The sequence below is a fragment of the Penicillium hordei genome (assembly GCF_028827395.1).
Source record: "Penicillium hordei strain IBT 12815 chromosome Unknown utg000003l_segment0_segment0, whole genome shotgun sequence".
Lineage (NCBI taxonomy): Eukaryota > Fungi > Ascomycota > Eurotiomycetes > Eurotiales > Aspergillaceae > Penicillium > Penicillium hordei.
Window position 1 is genome coordinate 2263984 of NW_026623144.1, and position 18606 is coordinate 2282589.

The window sequence follows — 18606 nt, forward strand, 5'->3', positions numbered from 1 at the left end:
GGATCAGCGTCTTGACTTTCTTCTTTACTTGCATTATTACATTATTCGTTTGTAACAATGCCTCCTCCTTTTTCCAAGAAGCGCAAGGTACTTGATGGTCTGAAGGGCAACACTGGCCGCAAGAAGAAGTTCGTTAAGCAGCGCTTCTATCACAGCAGCTCCGAGGACGAAGAAGAAGATGGGAATTTCAACCCCGTTAGTCTTGAAGACTCGGACGCCGAAGAAGGAGGTGTCACAGTGACCAAGCCCTCGGCCCTCGATCTCCGCATGAAGAAGGCAAAGACACAAGAAGAAGCACCCGCACCCGAACCGAAAAAATCAGACGCTAGCGCTAGCGACTCAGACTCTAATGTCGGCGAAGAGATTGAGCTGGACGACGAAGACCTCGAGAATGACGACGATGAAAGCGACGCCTCTGGATCCGACGAAGATGATATCTCCGACTCGTCCCCGGCCGGCAAAGCTACCGGCGCCAATCGCGGCCGAGCTGTCCCCAAGCGCAACGACCCTACCGCATTCTCAACCTCCATCTCCAAAATTTTGTCCACAAAACTTCCTACCTCCGCACGGGCCGATCCCGTTCTCTCGCGAAGCTCGTATGCCGCCAAGCTGGTGAACGATGCTGCAGATGAGAAGCTCGACAACGCCGCGCGGGCTAAGATACGCGCTGAGAAGAAAGAGGAAATGGATCGCGGCCGTATCCGTGACGTGATGGGTATCAAGCGAGGAATTGCTGGCCCCGTCGCCGAGGAGGAGAAGCGCGTGCGCAAGATGGCGCAGCGTGGTGTTGTCAAGCTGTTCAATGCTGTGCGCGCGGCTCAAGTCCGAGGAGAGGAGGCGGCCAAGGATGAACGCAAGAAGGGCACAATTGGTATGGGAGAGCGGGAGAAGGCTGCCAACGAGGTCAGCAAGCAAGGATTCCTTGAATTGATCAATGGAAAGAAGGGAAAGCCTTTGAACATCGAAGAGGCGTGAGCTGGATCTACGATTACCCATGGCATGTTTCTGGCGTTGGGAGAATTCTTTTGTTATATATTTTTTTCTACATTGTAATAGAATTGCTTATGTAGAGAGTCTTGTTTGATCAAAATAGTACAGGAGATTTTCATTTTGAGATACCGTGCAAGCCTACTAGATGCATCAGATGAATATTACAGTACAAAGTCCTATTTGATCCCAAATAGGACTACAAACCCTCGCTGTGTCCAGCCTTTTTGATTCAGATAAGATATGAGGGTATTTAAAATCCAAACAGTCCCACCCGGGGTTTCTGCTGGTCTCTTTATTTCGACTCAAAGTCGCTTGCCTGGAGATTCCGTGTCATGGATGGCAATCGCACAACCAATCCGTCAAGATCCTTGGTCATGATCACCTGGCAGCCCAACCGAGAGGTCTCGGTAAGCCCGAAAGCCAGATCCAACATGTCGTTCTCGTCGTCCGATGGTTCTTCCATTTTATCAAAGGTCTCTGGATCGTCCACAATCACATGGCACGTTGAGCAGGCACAAGATCCTCCACACGCACCTATTCCAAGCATAATGTCAGACATTTGGAACTAAATAACCATTATGTCGGCTCGACTCACCTTCCATTTCAAGGTCATTGGCCTGTGCGATGTCGAGTAGGTTATCGCCCTCGGCAACCTGGAGGTCTATCTTGGTGCCATCCTTGTCGATGAAAGTCAAATTGATCCTACAGAGTCAAGTCAGCATGCAGCACAGATAGCGCAAAAGCGCAAGAAGAGTGCAATCTGCTGGGCATACTCTTCTCCGGCCTTTGGCGGCGTGATATGACCATGCGCAGCTTGGGCAGTCACTGAGAAAGTACGCCGGGACGTATTATATCCTTGCCAAGGTGATTGAAGGCTTCCCTGTGCTTTGATTTGCGAGCGAATGGGTGTTGTGATTCCGGTGTTCTTCCATGACCTTGAATAACTTAGGCATCTCCGCGATTGAGTCAAACAAACATCCCCGGTCTTGGATACACGGCGCAATTGCTGACCAACCCCACGCCAGAAAGCCATGTTGCAGATAAGTGAATAAATAAATTAGAAGGGGAATTTGAAAGTCAAAAGAGAAAAAAAGAGGATCCCGGGGAAGATGGGAAGAGGGAGCAATGATCGGCCAATGGCCGCCGCGGAAAAAAAATGACTGACAAAGCTTAGGCGTTCGGACATTCCACTCCTCCCGTTCTTCTTTCTCCGAACTACCTTTAACTCCGACCAACATCACAATATGGCGTCTCGTGAAGGGATCAATCCCTTGCGGCCTTACTATATTCCCCCGTCTGGCTTATCGCCTGCTTCGAATGCGCCCCCCGAGGTGGCATCGCCGTCATCGGCCCAGGTGTTTGGCAGCACAGCTCGTGATCTCATACCGGACTTGGACTATGCCGATTACTTGGAAGCCTCGCCCTCTGTGTCTGACTGGGTCCGCGATACCTTGAACCGAGCGCTTGTGCGCTACACCAAAGTTCTGACCGCACAGCCGTTCGATGTCGCCAAAACCATTTTGCAGGTGTATGTCGTACCAGACGCCACAGAGGAGCAGTGGGATCGGAACTCGACACCGGGTGCTGAAGGAAGCTCTTATGATTCGGTAAGAATGCTGTTCTCTATAGCTGATATAAAGCTGTATTGAATTCCACGACAAATAACTGACAGAGTTGCGTATAGGACTCAGAATCATCTGATGATGAAACCAGTTACTTCACCTCAGCGGCCCCTCCAACACCGACACCGAGTACACCTCGATCTCGCAAATCACGCCACCACATCACCGACCGCAGTGGCTATATTCGACCAGAATCTGCCGCACAGCCCAAACATGCCTTAACTCTCAAGAACTCGAACTCCTTGACCGAAGTGTTATCCCAACTTTGGTCCTCCAGCGGCCCAACCTCCCTCTGGAAGTCCTCTAACAGTACATTCATTTACTCACTTCTCCTGCCGACCTTAAACACTTTCATCCGCAGTCTTCTCACGGCAATCGTCGGTTTGCCCGAGGAAGACATCTCCACGTCAATGACAGCGGACATTCTGACGGCATCATCCCCTCTGGCAACGCTGGTCTTGTCATTCATTTCATCCTCGCTATCAGCCCTAATCCTATCTCCTATCGACACTGCCCGTACATTCCTGATGCTCACACCAGCAACCCATGGGCCGGGGTCCCTCGTCCGAGCTATCCGCCAGCTCCCCACACCCAACTGCACAATCCCCTCGCATCTCGTCCCAATCACCGTGCTTCACTCAAGTCTCCCCAACCTTATTATGACCTCCACACCACTCTTCCTCAAGTCCTATATGTCCATCGATCCCCTCCTAAACCCGAACGCATGGAACCTCTGTGCCTTCCTTGCCTCCGGACTTGAACTCGCCGTACGATTCCCCCTCGAGACCGTGCTCCGCCGCGCCCAGATCGCCACATACACATCCTTGAGTCTGCGCCAAAAGTCATCGGGCGGTAGCATCAGTGCGGCATCTATCGATGCGTCCGATGTGGAAACCATCGTCCCTACTCCGCGCACATACCGCGGTATCATTGGCACAATGTGGCATGTCGTTTATGAGGAGGGTGTCAGCTCGAACCCCTCCGACACAGAGCGTGCCAAGCAGCTACTTGGCCAGCGTACCTCGCAGAAGAAGCGAGAGCAAGGCCAGGGTATCCAGGGCCTGTACCGCGGCTGGCGTATTGGCATGTGGGGTATCGCCGGCATCTGGGGAGCTAGTCTGTTGGGCGGAATTGCTGGTGGCAGCGAAGACGAGGTTACAACAAGAGGTGGCCATGGCCGCTCTAGCGGTGGACGCTTCTGAGCACATTGTCGAGCCAGGTGACCTCCGTATTCGTCTTCCTTTTGGGGGCCACCAAATCGCCACTCAACTGATTCAATTAATTATTCGTGAAGAGACGCCCCTCAAATGAAGCCTCTCATGCGATTCTATTTCATTTCTCATTCCCTCTTGCTTGACTGGTCGAGACAGTTCGATGTCTTGAGTCTTCCAGATTGGCAACATCAGAAGCGTCTCCCATCGCGTGCGTCATTGATCTTCGGTCCGCATATCTCCTCTCCTTCTCCCTCCTGTCTACATCTTATACCCCAGGGAATGGATCCTAGGGGGCAAAGGCGATCGGCGTTATGCTTTTGGTTCAACAATCCCCCCAGCGCAAACCGTGTATAAAATCCTTCCTTCCCCGCCACATAGCTATGTAACGAGATACAAATCACAGCCCGATCTCGCTTCGGGCTTGCTAGGCATTTAATTTACTGGATACTTGATTATAGGAACTGAATTTTTGATATTGTGCGATTCAAGGTCGCTCTACTCACTGCCGTATCACTCAAGATACCGTGCCCAGATGCCAGCTGATTGGAAGAATCTATGTAACATGGTCATCGAACCTGCTTTGAACACAGTCGACTGAGCAAATGAGACGATCCATTTGAGAAACGATCAAATCAGCTAAGCAAGTCTCTCAATCTTCTGCAGTCGATCCGCAAGTTGAAAGTAGAGATCATTAACCGTCTCAAAAAACCACTTCGTCAACTCTGGCACCCGTCCCACAACAGTCCCAAGCACCACACTCCAGCTGAGATCCGGGATCTCATCCTCAACCACACGGCCTGGCGGCAGAGATGGGCCATGGACACTCACATCCCGGTCCAATGGAACACTGAGACGATACTTCCAAACAACCTCCCCATCCACATACAATGAGTACGTAAGGACCGAGCTGCGAGCCCGGACAGGCGCAGCAGCACTCGAACCAACATCTTCAACGACATCCGCAATATCAATAAGCCCGAACTTGCTATTCCCATTCGGCGCATACTTCACCATAACATCCTCGGCGTCTGTCTGGTGGTACGTACGGATGGGGAGGTAAAACATACTCAATGGGCCAACACTGAACTCATGCAGTCCCACCCCAGCCGTATTAGGCAGAAGCTGATCACGACCTATGTTAAGCTCCGGGTCCGGGAATCTAGTAGCACCGAATTCATGTCTGTCACCGCTAAGCAAGACGACACGGATTCCTAGCTCGCGTTCCGCGCGCCACATTGCTTCGAAGACGATGCGACGCTCGTCCAGGAACCCGCCCCAGGTATCTGTGGTGCCAACGTGCCAGTTCTTGGTGAAGGGCACGCTGGAGGATATGATTTTCCAGTGTATACCTGCTGGCTCTGGGGTTGAGATGTACGTGAGGAGGGATTGTAGCTGGGAACCACCGAGGATTGTTGAGTTCTTGTGCGAGGGATCGGTGCGGTAGGTGCGTGTGTCTAGCATGAAGAATGAGGCTGGGCCCTGCGTGAAGGCGAAGTAGGTTACATTGTCTGGATGGGCGAAGGGTGCGACGGGGATGGGTGGGTTTGCTTGCACGTGGTAATGGATGAATGGGTCTGCTGCTGCGGGATACGGGGCGGTTTTGTTGCCCTGCGACCAGTCGTTTTCGATCTCGTGGTCGTCGAGGGTGTGTAGCCAGGGGAGGTCGATAGCGCGGTTTTCTTCTGGGCCGTGGGTCCAGGAGGGGGATGAGTAGATGCGTCTGTACTCGCTGCGATAGTGCGACATTGTTGAGCCAAAGCGCCAGGGGACATCTATGTAGATAAAGTCGCCTAGGAAGAGCATGAATGCTGGGCGAAGTCGCTTGGGCAGTTTGGCGAGAGCATCGGTCATTTGCTCGAGGCCTGGGATCCGCAGTGGGTGTGATAGTATGTTGTAAGGGAAGTTTGGCTTCAGACAACTTGATGTTACGAAAGACAGTCGGCTGGCTTCAGGGGCTTCGGGCTCTGGCGCCGTGGTAAATGTGCCAGATTTGTTGTTAGACAGCCAGTAACGATATTGTGTCGCCGGCTTCAGGTCGGTTATGGTCACCGTAGTAGTGAAGTCGGTGGAGTTATCCACCTTGTAGACGATGCCCTCTTCGTACCAGTCCTGGCTTGTTTTAGAGACCTCCTGGAACATGACCGCCACTGGTAGGCGAGCCGGGTCTGGCTCGCGAAAGGCCAATTTCGCAGTGGTCGGGGACACATATCCAATGCGCGAGAATGCGACATCTGTGGTAGGATAAAGTAGAATCCCACGGGTCAAGAAGTCAAGTGTTAGCGCTGCTAGGACGACATTGACTAATATCGTGATCCCAGTCCAAAGGGGCCACTTTGCCGAAGGCAGCCCTGTCAACAGTGTGCTAAGCACAGAATCGCCGGCTTTAGCACGGCTAGATCCTGAGTTATACCCTGGGAATCATGTAGTTAGAATCCCGTATTGTGACTATTTCGAAGTGGATGGAGCCTGACTGTTCGAGCTTCGGCCTTTCGCCGTCTGGTTTTGAGGCCGGGTGTCCTTGAGCAAGGAGAATATTGACGACAGGTACACCACTAGGGAGGTAACCACAACAGGCACAAAGTGATGGCCAGGGATCTGTAAATATGTGAGCTTTCTAAAACGCGAGAATGACTGTTTATGTGTTTATGGGGGTCTTATACCCATCGCAGAAACACTAAGGTCGTCAGTCGGATGATCGCGGAGCTCGTGGTTACAGCAACGCGCCGTAGGGAGGCCATTATGCAAGCAATATGACCAGCCGTAAAGAGAAAAAGCACAGTATGTTAAATAGAAACAATGGAGATGGCGAAGAGTGGAGGATCTTTTCAAGTGTTGATTGATGCGATGACGTATCCATCTAGGGAAAGATCAACATTCATACTATGCACACAACATAGTTAGTTGATATTGAAAATCAATTTGCCCTGGAAATTGTATAAATTTGGATAAATCATACAATTTATGTCTATTACGAACTACAAGTTTACTTACTTTAACTACAACGGTAGTACCCTACAATTAGGTACTAAAAGCCGAGGCTCTAGTAATACTCTCATGTGGCTAGGAATTTATGCAGGCCAACATTGACAAAGCCATTCGCTACAAGTATATAGCCATGGCCTATCAGAAATGCTAGATATCCATTTCGCTTCATCAACGTCCCTGATTCAGCATATCTTGAAACAAATTATTCAGAGTGCTCGCCATCGGCCCTGCCGACATTAACTGACGAGCTGCCACAACAACATCTTTCATACCCATGCTCAATGACATCTGAGCAGCCCACTGCCACGGTTTCGCTGTGCCCCCAGGTAGAGCATTGTAATACTCCCAGCCCATAACGCCACCAAAATTTGGAAACTGCTCGATCAACGTTGCCAGAACAGGCCCAATCTTCTCCTGGGACACATAACCCTGTGATCCATTACCCGGGTTTGTCAACAGGCCATAAACAATCCGTCGCGGAGACCATCCCTGGGAAACCATAGTAGCATACATCCGAGGATCCTCAGCAGGACCCCAGCCATTGTAGAACTGGGTATTGTACCAGCCGATCTTAGATGCCCGAGCCTGCTCGAGTTCACGGTAATCAAAGCCTGAGAGGTTCCCAATACCAAGTAGTGCAGCTGCCACCGGAGCCAGGGTAATGATAAATGCGTCGCCCAGATCAGCCTTGAGTCGGTCGATGAGTCGGATGATGCCTTGCAAAGACATAGTCTCTTCTACATCGAGATCAATTCCATCAAGGCCATGGCGGCGGATGATGGTCAGGAAAGGATAATAAAACTGTTCGAATTCCGCCCGGCTGCCGTCAAGCCGCGTGAACGAGCCTGGGGCGGCCCCGCCTAGCATGCCCATGACTTTCACGCCTTTTCGCTGCACGATGGGCACTTCGGCCCATAGGGGGTCGAATTCGGCGTTGTCTGGCGGGTCATCGTTGAGAGTGATGTCTCCTGGTGCACCGTTCAGGTGAAAAGCTGCGAGAATAACATGTGTTATCCCGGTGTTGTTTTCGAGGAGCGGGAGCATGGAGACATACTGGCCCCCGCCTGGGATGAGCGTTTGGTGGTACAAGATCACCCGCGGGCGCTCGCCGAGTCCACCTCGGATAGGTGGCATTTTGAAGAGAGGAAGATATTGAATATGCAGATATATGTATTTTGTAGTAACTTCATTCCATGGGCTTTGTTTGTGAGAGATGGATGACACGCATAAGCTTTGGCGGTTGGTAACTGTGGGGGTTCGAGATCCTCCAGGCTCCTAGCGTCCGGGAAAAAGGACCACAGAAGTAAATAAAATTCCAGAGTTATGCAACGACGAATTTCCAAACCAAAAATGGAAACAACCGGGGAATATCGCTGCAACACAAAGTAGTAGATCGGACTGAACACCTGCGCACAATAAACCCAAATCCGCACTGACTAAGCTGAATGTATACCAGTGTGATCTACATCCATTTTTGAGCAAGGCTGCCAGCTTTTTAGAAGGAACTATGGGTATTTCTTTGGATAAAGTAGAGCTATTTACGTACCTATGTATGTAGCTTGAATTGGATACGACTTTCTAGGGTATCTTCTGATCCTCATCCCAGATGGGCCTGGATCACTGCCTCGATACTAGAACCATGGGTGCTGATACCTATATCCATGGCGTGGGAGCCGGCTCGATGGAGAAGACCTGAAGATGACATCAAATCTGAATGCCGGATTAGTGCTCCAGCAAATTGAAATGAGCCATCAGGGACACGGTGTATCTCAGGGTGGATTTCTTCCAGAGATACACGAATGGCAGGTCTATCCTGGGAGCATACAGAAAGCTGATCAGTGGAAATCGCTGGGAATGTCATATAGAGACAAGCCACCACCGCCTCCGATGACCTAGCTGATGGAGGCAAAACAAGCGGTTCTACAGACTACATAAGTCGCGAGCCATGCCCATCAAACCAACCTTGTGGCGAAGCAACATCTCCTTGCGGAGCAGCGTATACTTCTAATATTACCTTCCACACTCAATATAATGATGGCTTTGATCAACGGTACTCAGCTCATGTCACGTCCGCTTCTTAGACTGCTTCCATCCACGCAGTCTGTGAATGTTGGATTGTGGCATCGCTGTAGTGTCGCCACAGCACCACCGCCCAATCGTCCACATCACCCTAACCCTGGGAATTTTTCAAATCGTCCACGCGAAGAGCTTTCAGAGATAGGCCACAAGGGTGGGAAAAGGGTGGGAAAGCCACCGGTGTGGGTGGATTCCATAATATGGATCCAGAGAAACAGGTGAGAGTGCCACAACATCAACAACAAACCTTGTCGTTAATTGTATGAACATGAGTAAATAGCGTGCTATCGCTTCGAAAGGCGGTCGTGCTGGTGCTCGGAACAAACCACCAGGGAACGGGGAAACCGAGTCAGAAGCCGAACGGCGTGGCCGATCGCATGAGCCTTCGGTAGTTCCACCTGGATTCGAAGAATGGAAGACAATGGCTTGATTTTCGATCAAACTATTGATTTTAGGGTCAATTGCATGCAAATAGCAAATAATAAATATGAAACAAAAGAGAAGAGAGAAGTAACAAGTAAGAAGCATATCAGACACAAAGAGGCCGCTAGACCTAAAAAGGCAGTGGATAAACATTGGTGCCTCAGGCGCTAAAATACAAACCGTCGCGAGATTCTTCAGTCTTTCTTTTCTCCCCCGCAATTTGGTTATTGTTATTTCTCTATTTACCCAGTTAATATCTTTCATTTGGTGTCACCTGAGCGCAACCGTAGGGATTGTACTTGACCCCTGCTTTGGTAGTTTTGGCCTTATCGTGTTGCCCTCAATTTCGCGCATCCGCACGCGTGCGCAACCATGGCCAACACGGGCTATACCTCGCCATTTCCAACCTCACATGACACCATCGGGCAGTCAACACTAGTGACACCTCTCTTCATGCCATCCTCTCCTCCACAACATCCTTCCAGCCCATTGGGATCTCCGACAACCGCCCAAACTCCTGCAACTGCCCAGACTCCTGTAACCGAGCGCGCCGCAACACGTGGCCAAGCCGCTGACGATGAATACCATTCCGATAATGAAATTCAACATGTCTCTCGGTCACCCTCTCCTGGAAGTCCAACGGGCTCAGATCTCGATGCGCGACTTGCCGATTATACCTTGGACTTCAGCAACTTCCCGAGCGGCCATTTTGCCTTGGATGGGCACGAGGACACTCTGCCCCCTTTCCACCAAGATGTAGATAAACTATCCGATGTTGGAGGCCCGGAAGACTTTACTGCGAATATGGAGAAATACCTGATGGGCGATATGGAAGACGGAGCGGACCATGAGGATGAACAGGAAGAAGACTACGGATCAGTACGACGCTCTTCCCGGAAGTCGAAGCAAGCCGTGATCGAAGAAGAACCCGACTCCGGCGAATACAGTGAATTCGGACCGCCAGTGGATATGTCGACTCCGTCACACCTATTGCACCGGACTAGCGCTCTTCCCAAAGACTCGACTCACCTGGAAGGTATTGAAGAATACCCCGATGATGACGAGGCTCAGGATTCCGCATCCCCTTCCATCCGAAAATTGTCGGATGCCTCCAGTCATGCACCAGAGGAGCAAAATGAGGACCTTCACCAGCAGATTGCACAACTGCAGCAAGCCTTGAAGGAACGCGATGACCAATTACAGAAGAATCGGAATCGTGTGCTCGAAGCTGTTTCTGCTGGTGAGCAGATCCGTCATCTCCAGACAGAATTGCAGCGGAAGAATGCTCTCCTGGATGAGGTGAATGCCAAAGGTAGCGACGAGGCAATGCTGCGCGAGCAAGTTCAGTCACTTCAAACGAAAAATGAAGAGCAGGAAAAGCTATTGCGCCAGTCAAGCATGAACACAACGGATCTCAGTCCTCTTTTGAACCAGATTCGTGAGATGCAACAGCAGCTCCAAGACAGAGATGCACAGACTTCGATGGACACGGAGCGGTTGGAGACAATTGCTCACCTACGCCAGCAACTCAATGTTTCTCAAGAGCAGGTGCGAAAGCGCGATGAAACATTGGATGAGACATTCACCAAGCTGAAGGAAGTCACACGGGTCAAGGATACACAGATACAGGAAAAGAACTCGGAGATTGATCAACTCCAAGCACAGATCGACGACTACGGGCTGGAGAACGAGAAGCTCGAGTCGGAATTAGAGCGTGCGCACAATGATTATCAGGTCCTCGAGGAACGCTTCATCGATTTGGAAATTAGAAATCGTCCTCTGGAGGAGAAGAACACCACACTGGAAGCAAATCTCACACGTGTTCAGTCCCACATGGAAGCCCAGGAGAGTGCTCTCAAAGCTGCAGCAGCAGATCTCCCTATCAGTGGCCATAGCACATACAGCGAGATTCTTGACCTGATCAAAGATTTAGGCCCAGGGGATCCTGCATCCCCACTCCACTCACCATTGAAGGAGAAGTTCGTGGATGGCCAAGGTGTGCAGCAACCGCAACAACCCGGCATGCCAACCATTGCAAGCCTTCAGCAAGAACTCCAGGAGTTATCCGCCGCCCAGAAAGCCGCAGACACAGAAGCAGCATGTCTGCGTGACCAGGCAACTGAAGCACAGACCCTTATCAAGACCATCGAAACAGAGAACTCGCGACTCTCCACCCGAGTGAACGAGCTCACAACGGCCCTAAACAAGTGCCAGCACGACCTAATCCAATCGCAAGAAAGGAACGCCGAGTCCCTCGAGACGATCGCCCGCTTGCAAGAAGACAAGATCGCCGAACCTCCCAGCCCACCCCCGTCACCCCCAACAGCGCGTGGAGCTCTCAATCCAGAGCCAAGAGGACCGGACACAGCAGCCCTGGAGGCGAACCACCAAAGCCAACTCCGCAGCCTGCAAACCGCACACTCAACTGCAGTGTCAACTCTGCGCGCCTCGCACGCCGAGTCAATGCGCAAAATCCGCAACCTCCTCACAAGCGCCGAGCAACGGGAAACCGATCTACGCTCGGAACTTGCAAATCTCCGCTCCTCATCCACCACCTCCGAAACCCACCTACGCAAGAGTTTCAAAATAGAACTCAGACGCCTAGAAGACGTTATCGCCGCAAAGGACGAAACCGCAGCCGAGGTCGACCAGCGCATCGCTTTGTCGGTGGACAAGCGCGAGCGCGAGTGGGAGCGACGCATCGACCTGCTCCTCAAGGAGCGTGATCGCATGGCCAAGGCTTTGATGATGAGCTGGGGTGAGAAGGAACTTGGTCGTGGACCTGGGTCTTTGGCTGAGAGTCAAGGCAAGGAGAGCCGTCGTCGTGACCGGGAACGTGATGTGGATGCCAAGAGTGGACAGGCTTATCGCTACAAGTACGCTCAGAAGCAGAAGTCTAAGAGCACGGAGGCTAGGGCTTAGATGGGGTTGGCTAATCTTGTTGTTTCTCTGCGGGTTGATGTACAATATCGGGTTGTGGATTGCATTGTGTTTCTTTTGATTCGTCTTTAGCGACCTGGTGTACCTTCCTGGAATGGAATTTGGGATCTGAAATTGCATGTCTTCGTCTGTTCTGTTCTTCGTTGAGGCGGATTTTGCATCTTGTTTCTTTCGAGTGCTACCAAATGAATTTTGTACTGATCTTTTTACCTTCTCTTTAATTATAGTTTAAATGCTTCTTTCTATTGTTTCTATTGTAAACAAATTTAATTCGGAACCTAAAGTGGGCTTCAAAAGCTAACTGTAGTAACACTGAGAGTAAGAAAAATAACCAAATCATCCTGGTACACCTGAGCACAAACCATATAGCCCCGAAAAATAAATCAAATGGAACCAAAAAAAAATGTCCGACCAGCAGACAGACAGATATTAATAATACTCAAGATCCCCTCAATAAAAGCCCAAGCTCGTCCGATTTGCACCACGATATTCCGTCTCATCAATAGAATTAGACGGTAACTCTAAGCAAGCAGTCGAAACAGGCCTGGGATCATAGCCCGAAGCATGTAGGTCAGTTGTCTCCAAGATACAGCTGAGTGGGCCACTTGCGCTGGCAGGGGTACTGCTGCGCGAACGGCGGGTGCTGGGATAGATTAATTCGACATCATTGCGACGGGGGATCAGTCCTGGCATGGATCTGACTGAGCCGTAGCGACGCTGGTTTGCCCAGCGGGATGATTGGTGTCCATACTGGCGGTTTCCGTGGCGGGTCTTGGGGTAGAGGTTATACTGGCTCTGGGAGTGACGCGGGATGTTGTTTGGGTCGAAGTGATAGGAGGAGCTGCGGACGGGGTAGTGTATGATGTTCTGTTGGGGTTGCATGGTCTTTCGCATTGAGTTTGGGTGCATTCTCGGGCCGGGGGCTTGACGACGGGACTGGGAGTATGCTCTTGGTTGTGGTTGGGAGGGCGGGCATGGGACGAAATTTGGGTGGTACGGGTTGTGGATTGAGCGGGCTGCGGATATGGCGTGGGCTGTTTGGGAGCGGCGCACTTTTGGTGGAGAGGATTGGGTTGTTGGAACTACTTCCGGGGCGTCGGCGGAGTTCATTGACATTGTTCGGGTGTGGCCATTTGGGTGTTCTGGATTGGATATTGGTTGGGTGCTTGCAGAGCTTTGGGGGAGGGATTCTGAAGAGGCGTTTGGCGTGTTGCCGTTTGGGATGAGTTGAAAGGTTGTGGATTGAGGGATTCCCTTGGGCATGCTGTTTGATGTCACGACCTGCTTTTCGACATCCGATGCGGTGTTGGGTTCTGCGAGGGCCTGGATTTGAGGATCCGCTGATAATGGAAGGGACAGTGGGAAGGATTTTGGAAGAAGTCGTCTAAGAGAAGATAGTGATGACTTTCCTCTCTTATGGCTTGTGTATTCCTGAGGAATAGGAGGGACTTTAGGAGCAGGCGCATTATTGAGAAGAGAGCGTAATTCGTTGGCTGTCTGTGAACTCATGACCGTAGAGGTGCTCGAGATGGGATAGAACTCGCTAGCCAGGCTTTGTGATCCGGGCGAGATACGGTGTGCAGTGTCCTCTGGCGAAATCGTCGTTCCAGACATAATCTCTCCGTACGTCGAACCGGGATCAGTGTTGACTCGGAGTTGAGGCCGCAGACGGACGGGGGCAGGATGCCGGATGCTGGGATGGCAGTTGACTTTGTTGGCTATTGGGTCCACAGACCAGAACTCCCCGGCTCCGTTTCCATCGTGTTGGCGGCAAAGATAGATAATCTCGTTTTTGAGCGTTTCCTCGCTGTCCCAGCTATTGCCGGAGATGATACTGCCATTTCTGGTGACTTGCTGGCGCTTGTAAATACCGAGAAGAGATACATCATATGGGCGGTCGCAAAGCTCCCTTGCGCAGTACATAGTACACATAGTGACCCTGCAGGATGATTGTCAGTTCAAGTGAAGTCGCCGTGGAACGAAAATGCAGCATACAAAGAAATAACCGATACGATCACAGACGCTCGGTGGAAGGCACAGCTTTTACCAACTCTCCAGAAGGATGCATCTGTCCCTTCCGGCAAACAGTACACCTGCTGTGCAGCAACCACCAAACCAGCGACACTTGTAGCTAGCCAGAGCATAAGATCCAAGCGCATGACATATGTGCATATATTATGCAGAATAGTTTTCTGGGTTCCAAATCCACCAATGTTGTTGTATTGCCAAGCGACCAGGCTTTGGAGGCCGACAAGTGGCACTGAGAGGAAAGACTGAATAGAAGTCAGCCACACGATATAGTAGGCAAGGATATTCAAGTCAAACATACTGCGACAAGTGCAAGTACAACACTCGGAGTCATTTTTGAGTCAACCTGGCCATTGCCGTAAAGGTATAGTACGGCAACCCATTCCAGGATAGACTCGAGGAGTAGCAAGTATAGCGCAACAAATATCACAAGCTTCGTCCATGTACCCTCCTTTCGCGGTGTATCTGAAAATCCAGGCGCCATGATCGCGATAGGTGACGAGCGACTTTTTTAGTGGCCCCCTTCAAGTTTGCTATGTTTTGGTACCCGCGTAGGGAAGAATGCGACTATGTTGAAGGTGAAGAACAGGCGTATCGAATGCGCCGGGTCCAAATCGAACCCAGTTGTAGTCACGCTGAAAGTTCATCAATTGGCGCAAAGAATAGCATACATAAGGTTGGTACCAAGAGGGCCGTTGAAGGACTAAAGAAGAATTTAATGAAGGTCTCTCAGCCCTGGAGCGCGTCGACGCGAATATATCGTGGAGGGGTGGAATGTAGCAGCCGAGGGGGCGTGCGTCAAAAGAATCCAAGGCCCTGGGGATGACCCTCTCTGCGGAGGGTAGTCCATCTTAGTTTGATAACGTGGAATGCTGAGGACTTGCTAGTGCCAGGGTGCTAGTGCCAGGGGTGTGTTGAGGGTTTGGTTGTTGTTAGCCTTATCCCTGTGGGCCTGTCTGTTCAGACGTCAGTTCGTTTCAGTCCCTGAGAATGGAAGTTATAGAGACAATTTGATCTTCTAGGAATCCAGTACGATTATTTCTCCGTGCATCGAAGGGCTGTCCTTGATGAAGGTGAAGGTAGGAGGATATAGGCGATCGTGACTGCCGGGAGCCCTAGATCCCTCGATGACGTCGTCAATAACCACTCCGACCATCAACAATCGCAACAAATCCTTGAATATTGCGATCAAAGACTGCACACTTCTAATGTCCTTCTCCTTTTACTCAATTTCGTGCTAATGGCTTATCGCTTTGTGTAGTCCTAGCTAATTCTATGCACAGCACGTGATCGGAGGGGGTTGATCTTCCAGGGTTGTCAGTAAGGACAAGAAATGAGCGTTGAACCTAGATTAACAAACATTCTGACGGATTTGACAGGCACCTGAATGAAGTGTTTCTGATGGTTTCCCGTTGTGGAATGCGCTTCTGATCTGACTGTGAACTGCTGAGATTGCCCGTAACCCAAGGCACGCGGTTTTTTTATGCACAAATGAAAAGTTCCCCGAAGGAGCATATTCGCTCCTCCTTGTTGGAAAAAAAATATTGGGGTTTTTATCGATAGTTTAGGGTGGAGGGCTGTGTGCGCTTAAGAATTGGTCAACTGGTCGTTATATATAATAGAGATACCCGTTGGGTCCATCAACATCAAGCACTTGCAAAACCCAAGAGCAATATGTGTATGCGCCAACCCCAATATCCTTGAAAATACGATCAACCACAACTTCAGCAACATTGGAAAGCTGAATGGGAATAATTGCTATACTGGCAAACCTACAAAAGTCAAGGGCCCTAATACACAAGAATGTCAAGCATTAAGATATGAAATTTTATCATCGCCAACCACCCCTTGACTAGGCCGTTTCTCCTGTTGCATCAGCTGCAAATTATGCAATGTTTCAATGGATTTTGGCTCAGTTAGCCTATCTTCTTTTTATCATTCAATTCCGACAATTACAATGATGCAACAAAAGAGTGGATATGGATGTAGATGACCGGGAATGTAGAAAGTGATGACTGTTTAATGCCTAGTTGAGAACAGGGGGAAGATGGCATCTGAGCGGCATCCAATCAAGAAGCTACAGCATCTGATAGTCCATAAATTCAGTCGACTATCCATCTCTACCTATACGTGAGACCCTCACAGAAGTGATAAAGGCTCCCAGAGCGTTATTCAGTTCCCGGAGCTATATGGTTTCGTTGCAGGTCGAATCAGGTCAATTGGCGTTTACTGGTCTCTTGCAGTGTGGGCCATAACATCACCATCGATCAGCTTGTCAGTGGCAGCATCCATGGGGACAGCGCCGGAGCAGTAGATGACACCATTGACGACGATGGCCTGAGAGTAGATACCGGGGAGGGGCTCGGTTGCCTTGTCGGTAAGGACGGCGGTCTTGGAGGACATTGTGGGAGTTCGTAAGCGGTGGATGGAATATGAGCTAGGGGTGAGTTAATTGAGCTAAAGTGATGGAAAAGCAGCAGCAAGTTGCCCCCCCCCCCCTTGCGCAGCGGATGCGCTCTTTATCAACCGGAGCTACGTCTGCATCCGATATTAGTCAGATTAAAACGCAAAAAGTGGCCCCATTTTGTCCGATAACACAGAGATATAGAGCCGAGAAACATGAAGGCTCATGAGGGGCTTTACGAAGGGTACGGTGGATAGGAATCAATAATGGGGACGACGGTGTCACTGGGCCACTGTAACAGTCCAGTTGATCATTGCCCAAAGAGGCATAAAGTAAGCTTATCATCTTATCAGTGGTGTTCCCCGCATGGTCTGCCCCACTCCCTGCGTGGGGGTGGACTTCCAAGGTTGTATTGAATAGAAGTAGACCCCAAGGGCCAGGAAGCTTGTGATATTTCTGTTTTCTTTTCTCTACAACTTGAAAATGACTGTCGGGATTACTCAACCTCCGTATCCTCTCCACGAGTCCGTTAAAGATTTGTTGGACCCGGAGTATGTCGCATTCTATAACGAGAATGTCATCAATAACCAGCAGGTGCACCTCCAGCCCGTGGAAGCTTCACGGACAAGTGGTGTCTTGATTCCTGGTGCAGGTCCTATGTTGGAGGCGGGCAAGACTCAAGACATTACTGTTCAGCGACGAGCTACCGAGGGCCCAGCAGTGCCCATCCGCTGCTTTACCCCCAAGGGCAAGGTGCCTCCTAGTGGATGGCCAGTGATGCTATATTTTCACGGTGGTGGCTGGGTGCTGGGTAACATTGATACGGAGAACGTGGTTTGCTCGAATCTTTGTGTACGAGGCAACTGTGTCGTGATCACAGTTGACTACCGGTAAGCCAAATCCACTGCCTAATCACGCCATACATACATAACCTTGAGAAGTTCCAACCTAATTTGTCTTATTTTATCCTAGACTTGCACCCGAGGACCGCTGGCCAGCCGCAGTCCATGACTGCTGGGAAGCTCTCCTCTGGCTGATCGCCGACGGCCCCTCCGAACTCTCAGTGGACGTATCCAAACTTGCAACCGGTGGCTCCTCCGCCGGTGGGAACCTTGCCGCGATTATGACGCAAAAGGCGCTTACTCTGTCACCGCCTGTTCACTTCCAGGCCCAGCTCCTCTCTGTCCCTGTGACAGACAACACTGCCACAGTAGAGAACAACGAGTCATATCGTCGGTATGAACGGACCCCCGCACTCCCCGCACTTAAAATGTACTGGTACCGCGACCATTACGTCCCCAACGACGTGGATCGCACCAACCCAGAGTCGAGCCCACTTTTCTGGCAGGGCGATTACTCGCAATTGCCACCTGCATTGGTTATGGTTGGCGAGTTGGATGTGCTGCGTACGGAGGGTGAACAGTATGCGGCGAAGTTGCAGAAGGCTGGTGTGGCTGTTGATTTGCAGGTTATGAAAGGCATGCCACATCCATTTTTGGCTATGGATGGGGTATTGTCTGAGGGCAAGAGGTGTATCACTCTGATGTGCGATGCACTTCAAACGGCCTTTTGGGCTGAGTGAACGATTTCTTTTTAATATAAATATCGCCATGAAGATGATCTAGATAAGAGATCTACTTATTAGGGCATTCCAAAGAGAGAAGAAGCAAGAGAGAGCAACAAATGTATCTAGCTACTACCTACTGGCCACGTGAGAGACCTATGGTTCTCTAACGCACTCATAGTGGCCTGAGGTTTCAACAAATTCCTTTTTTGTTCGCCTTCTTTCTAGTTCATTTTGAGTCTTCTCTTTCGCCCACTTTCCTCCACTTCTCCTACCCCCTCCTTTTCTTTACGATAGACACGCCTTCAAGGTCCTCTGCTGGTCTTTTACTTCTTTCTTCCTTGCTATAGTTCTACATAG

The 18606-nt window shown here is 50.5% G+C and overlaps 9 protein-coding genes across 9 annotated transcripts; 5 read left to right on the top strand and 4 right to left on the bottom strand.

Moving 5' to 3' along the window:
* Positions 1-57: 57 nt before the first annotated feature.
* Positions 58-975, top strand: N7537_006092 (rRNA-processing protein RRP15; the record flags this gene model as incomplete). Its single annotated transcript, XM_056897149.1, has 1 exon — positions 58-975. The coding sequence occupies one exon, from the start codon at positions 58-60 to the stop codon at positions 973-975; it is 918 nt and encodes a 305-aa protein (XP_056752934.1).
* Positions 976-1222: 247 nt separating this feature from the next.
* On the bottom strand, positions 1223-2058 carry N7537_006093 (ferredoxin family 2Fe-2S iron-sulfur cluster binding protein). The gene is made up of 3 exons (XM_056897150.1): positions 1764-2058; positions 1586-1692; positions 1223-1524 (listed from the first exon to the last, which is right to left on the bottom strand). Exons 1-3 carry the CDS (start codon positions 2021-2023, stop codon positions 1283-1285), a joined length of 609 nt encoding a protein of 202 aa, XP_056752935.1. The 5' UTR covers positions 2024-2058; the 3' UTR covers positions 1223-1282.
* Positions 2059-2234: 176 nt separating this feature from the next.
* On the top strand, positions 2235-3814 carry N7537_006094 (mitofusin complex protein UGO1; the record flags this gene model as incomplete). Its single annotated transcript, XM_056897151.1, has 2 exons — positions 2235-2597; positions 2675-3814. 2 exons carry the CDS (start codon positions 2235-2237, stop codon positions 3812-3814), a joined length of 1503 nt encoding a protein of 500 aa, XP_056752936.1.
* Positions 3815-4462: 648 nt separating this feature from the next.
* Positions 4463-6564, bottom strand: N7537_006095 (alkaline phosphatase family protein; the record flags this gene model as incomplete). Its single annotated transcript, XM_056897152.1, has 3 exons — positions 4463-6237; positions 6298-6421; positions 6487-6564. The coding sequence occupies 3 exons, from the start codon at positions 6562-6564 to the stop codon at positions 4463-4465; spliced, it is 1977 nt and encodes a 658-aa protein (XP_056752937.1).
* Positions 6565-6979: 415 nt separating this feature from the next.
* Positions 6980-7945, bottom strand: N7537_006096 (putative class III chitinase; the record flags this gene model as incomplete). The annotated part of the gene is made up of 1 exon (XM_056897153.1): positions 6980-7945. One exon carries the CDS (start codon positions 7943-7945, stop codon positions 6980-6982), a length of 966 nt encoding a protein of 321 aa, XP_056752938.1.
* Positions 7946-8845: 900 nt separating this feature from the next.
* On the top strand, positions 8846-9317 carry N7537_006097 (KGG domain-containing protein; the record flags this gene model as incomplete). Its single annotated transcript, XM_056897154.1, has 2 exons — positions 8846-9067; positions 9168-9317. 2 exons carry the CDS (start codon positions 8846-8848, stop codon positions 9315-9317), a joined length of 372 nt encoding a protein of 123 aa, XP_056752939.1.
* Positions 9318-9682: 365 nt separating this feature from the next.
* N7537_006098 (putative spindle pole body associated protein SnaD) lies at positions 9683-12232 on the top strand (the record flags this gene model as incomplete). Its single annotated transcript, XM_056897155.1, has 1 exon — positions 9683-12232. The coding sequence occupies one exon, from the start codon at positions 9683-9685 to the stop codon at positions 12230-12232; it is 2550 nt and encodes an 849-aa protein (XP_056752940.1).
* Positions 12233-12700: 468 nt separating this feature from the next.
* On the bottom strand, positions 12701-14762 carry N7537_006099 (uncharacterized protein; the record flags this gene model as incomplete). Its single annotated transcript, XM_056897156.1, has 3 exons — positions 12701-14189; positions 14246-14523; positions 14580-14762. The coding sequence occupies 3 exons, from the start codon at positions 14760-14762 to the stop codon at positions 12701-12703; spliced, it is 1950 nt and encodes a 649-aa protein (XP_056752941.1).
* A 2403-nt stretch (positions 14763-17165) lies between these two features.
* Positions 17166-18264, top strand: N7537_006100 (alpha/beta hydrolase; the record flags this gene model as incomplete). Its single annotated transcript, XM_056897157.1, has 2 exons — positions 17166-17572; positions 17655-18264. The coding sequence occupies 2 exons, from the start codon at positions 17166-17168 to the stop codon at positions 18262-18264; spliced, it is 1017 nt and encodes a 338-aa protein (XP_056752942.1).
* Positions 18265-18606: the final 342 nt, after the last annotated feature.